The following is a 4,410-nucleotide window of genomic DNA, read 5'->3' as shown; positions in this document are numbered from 1 at the left end:
AACAGAGCAAGACGCTGTCTCTAAAAATATAAAGATTTTTTAAAATGCATATTTTGGGGTTATTTAAATGTGATATTATTCAATATAAACGAATTTGGGTCATGAGTTCTAAACGGGACTTAAAATGGCATTTTTACTTTTTAAAAATTAAGATCTGATACTTTTCCATGATCAAAACATGTGTGTCTTCCTCCTGACCCTCCTTTTTAGGTAGGTAGCAAACATAGTGAAAACTAGTTGGCATAAGCTTCAGAAAACCTTTTACTTAAATCATTATCCTCACTGCTATCCTTTTTTCTTTAAGTTGTATACTCCTAAAATGTTTCAAACACTTAATTTTTCTTTTATGTTGTTGTTTTCAGCCCGCAAATCAGTACCGTTTTGCTAACTGGGAAATTAATACAATACTAACTGTCAAAGTCAGAAACAGATTAAACTGTATTTTGGAAGTCCTAAAGAATAGAAATTTGTCTAAGGAAAATAACTAAAGATGGAAACACATTTATATCTCCCACATCTTTCTATTTTAAAAATTAAAAAGAAAATAGGAGAAATAAGGGTAGAGGTGACTTTTAATAACAAAAACAGTCCATTCTCAATAATATTAATAAAGAAAAAGCAAAAATAGACTCATAAACACATAGGATTCAAAGTAATAATTCCAAGAGAAGATAATTTAGAAAAAGGCATTTAATTACAAAATTTTCTTTTAAATAAAAAATCAATGGCACGAATCACCACAAAACTATTTAAGTGATCATATCCACAGGCTGTTCTTGTAATTATATGCTAAAAATTTATGACTGTTCTCATTAACAGCATTTCCTCACCCAATTAGAGACATCAAGAGCTTCTGAGAACGTGTAATTTTTCCTAAAGTACTACTCAAAGTATCATAAACACCATTTGTGCAGCATTCATTTACATCACCTTTTATTTACTACATTCTAAACTCATAAAATATTTAACATTTCTCTATTTCATTTCTCTTATTTACAGTACAGAGGCTTATCTCTTGTCACACTATGGTTTGTGCATTAAAATCCCTGGGAATAGTACTTTCCACAACATTTTAATAAATTGACTTTGATTATTTAAAATAAGAACACAAACAAAAGCTTATTCACTCAGAAGAGTAACTCTTCCAGTAGACTTATTCAGGAGTTTTTTTAAAAAAATCCCTCTTTAGTAAAATACATTCTTCAACCATTACTGGATTATACTATCATGCATATTTATAATGCTAATATGACAACACACAGAGCCAGCTATGACTTTTAAAATTCCATTTAGAAGAATACAGCAGACAGAAAGTTCTTTGGCTTTCACTGTTGTTATCCATAATCCAGTTATTATTTCACATAGGTATATTTTATTTATCCTTAGTATATAAGTATTTAATGGTTCAGTAATAACTGGCAGCTTCTGACTCCTATTTTCTTGATCGCTGATACAGTTCTGTGCACATAAGTCAGCTGAACTGAAAAAAAAATGCAAATCACCTCCCGTGATACAGCAGGAGAAAGTGGAATGCTATCATTTGAGCAAATGATTCAGAGATGAATACTAACATTCTGTCATGACAGGAATACTGTGAAATTAGGTATGCTTTAATGTGCTGTCTTCACAATTTGCCATACCTGGTATTTGTTATCTTTTTGGTCAAAAAGCAAACCTAACTGGCAAAGGGCAGATGTGAGGAGGTAATAGAGGTGAGAGAGCATTTATTACAGTATATATGATTTTAGCAAGTGGGAAGAGAATATATTTTCACATATTTTAAAAAACAATAATGTCACATCTGGACACATCCCACAGAGCATATGACAACTGCTCATAAGCTAATTAAGCCTCATTACTCTCACTCCAGAAGTTTTTTTTTTCTAATAACATTAATAATAATTAATATCATTCTGGCAGCAGCACAAATCTATGACTTTTTAAGGCTTCAGAGGGTCACTCTTAAATAGGTGGGTACAGCTGCATAGTAAGAGTCCTGCCATTTCTTTTATTTTCACTTTTGACTCAGCAAGAATTATTATAGAAGTCCACATGGTTATCTGCAGCTTGTTACATCCTCTACGATGGCTTTGACTTTATAACCCACTCAGCATTCGGGTTAAGCTGATATAAATCCTTCATGTAAGTATCATCATCGAGGCAGCGTTCCCCTATTAAAAGAGATGTTGTGTCAGTTTAATACAGCAGGTAGACTGGCATGCAATTTTAAACCGAAGCTTAATTATTTACATCTTAAGTCTTGGACTTAAAAATACTTCTCATTCTACTTTGGGAGGCTGAGGTGGGCAGAATGCTTGAGATCAGGAGTTCGAGACCAGCCTGGGCAACATAATGAACCGTGTCTCTACAAAAAATACAAAAATTAGCTGGGCATGGTGGCTTGCACCTGTAATCCCAGCTACTCAGGAGAGGCTGAGGTAAGAGGATAGCTTGAGCTCAGGAGGTGGAGGTTGTAGTGAGCCAAGATTGCACCACTGTACTCCAGCCTGGGTGACAGGGGCAGAAACTGTTGCCAAAAAAAAGAAAACGAAACAAACTTCTCATTCTTTCCTGTTTCCCACAATATTATAAGAATTGGCCAACAATTGGAAAAGTGAATCTGGTAGTCTTTCTCTAAATGAATAGGTTTCAAATTAATTTAGGAAGCTGAAAATACTTCATATGATTGGCTTTTAAATGATTCCTTAAAAGCTTATTCACCTTATTAGGAGGGGCAATGGTTTCGAATTTACCTAAGAAAGTACACTTAATTCCTAAGATCCAAAGTAAAATTAAAAATCTAATATATTAGTATTTAAATGCCCTTTACTAATAGAGCTAACAAGTCCAGGTTTCTAGTGTTGTGGCCTATTTAAGAATGAACCTTTGCATTCCTATATTCAACTTTCAATACTTACTAACATTTTTAAGTCCCCCCAAAAATTCTATAAAATTTATTGTAAAATTATTTTTAATTACTATTTTGAACTTAATATTATCTCATTTATTTCTTAACAATTTTACCTTTACCATTTCCAAGAGTCAAAAAAGAAAGAAAGTTTATTTTAAATTTTTTAAAAGAGATGAGTAAGACTCCCTGATAATTACAAAAGGGTAAAATATAAAACGTGCTCAAAATTCATTCATTCCATTTTTTAAATTACTGATGTGAATTGTGAGTGTATGTGCATGTGCATAAAATTTAGCAGGAAATCAACTATGGTAAATGTAAAACTGCTTTTACTAAAGATATCTAATATTATATTATAATAACGTGTAATGTCAGCCTTACATAGGCTCAAGTACGTCCTTTACTATGTGACATAAGTATATTAAAAAGAAGAAAATTTTGAAAAACTTGTATCGTTAACCCTTCCAGTAGTTATTCTTATGGTACAGGAAATTTGCCTTTGCTGAAATTGAACATTGATGGGCATAAGTACAGAAGGAGCTCAAACAGAGCCTGAAGAGAAAGGTCAAACCATTAAACGAATCCACAATGTTTAGCAACTAACTAATGCATTAGGTATATTTTACTTCTAATTTCCTGTTCTTCCTCTAAAGACAAAAATAATAACCGCTGGCAATGTTAAATCAGCATATAGAATGCAAAGAGAAAAAAATGTGCTTACCAATATTTCCTCCAATTTCATACAAAAAAACTTCTCCTATCTTGAGAGTCTGGGCAAGCCCACTATGAGGGACAAAACAAACCGATTAGTTGTATCATCAAACAGCTTGCAAGTAAATCATTTGATTGTGCTTGGGGAATTCTGGCCGGTATGGAAAATTCATAACTTAGACACAGTGTAATTATCTATACATTTGTATTTTCCCATCTGTTAAATGTACCCAATAGGTAATAAAAGTGTCACACCTGTAAATTAAAATAAGCAAATGGAATTATACAACCGAAGGCAAAATAGTGAATCAGCATCCAAATTTGTAAAATTCAAAAGAAAATTTAATGTAACATTTCAGCTGCCAATCAAATTATTAATATGACTATCCACCTTGTATGCAAGCCAAAATGGTCCTCATAAAACTATTAACCTTAGTTTTCACATGCTTATTCAATAAGTATTTATCATGAGTTTGCCGTGCTGACAACTCCAATAGTGTGCAAGATGCAGATAAAGAATAAGACATGCTTCTGGCTGGATGTGGTGGCTCACACGTGTAATCCCAACACTTTGGGGGACCGAGGCAGGTGGATCGCTTGAGCCCAGGAGTTTGGGACCAGCCTGGGCAACATGCATCTCTACCAAAAATACAAAAAAAATTAAGCTGGGTATGGTAGTGTGTGCCTGTGATCCTAGATACTCTGGAGGCTGAGGTGGGAGGACTGCTTGAGCCCAGGAGATGGACGTTGCAGTGAGCTGAGATTGCACCACTGCACTCCAGCCCGGG

General features: G+C 33.8%; 1 protein-coding gene across 3 annotated transcripts in view; it reads right to left on the bottom strand.

The window, feature by feature from the left end:
* Nucleotides 1–672: 672 nt before the first annotated feature.
* The window catches only part of ARHGAP18 (Rho GTPase activating protein 18), a 193,357-nt gene continuing 189,619 nt past the window's right edge, over nt 673–4,410 (bottom strand). For all 3 annotated transcript variants that reach the window (XM_032274817.1, XM_032274816.1, XM_032274818.1), the window contains 2 exons: nt 3,633–3,694; nt 673–2,171 (listed from right to left, as the gene is read on the bottom strand). In XM_032274817.1, the coding sequence (XP_032130708.1) occupies nt 2,080–2,171; nt 3,633–3,694 (154 nt within the window). In that variant the 3' untranslated portion in view covers nt 673–2,079. The remainder of the gene's footprint in view (nt 2,172–3,632; nt 3,695–4,410) is intronic.

The sequence above is a fragment of the Sapajus apella genome, unplaced genomic scaffold, assembly GCF_009761245.1.
Source record: "Sapajus apella isolate SASKATOON/1434 unplaced genomic scaffold, GSC_monkey_1.0 scaffold6, whole genome shotgun sequence".
Taxonomy (NCBI): domain Eukaryota; kingdom Metazoa; phylum Chordata; class Mammalia; order Primates; family Cebidae; genus Sapajus; species Sapajus apella.
This window is presented reverse-complemented; position numbering and strand designations above follow the sequence as displayed.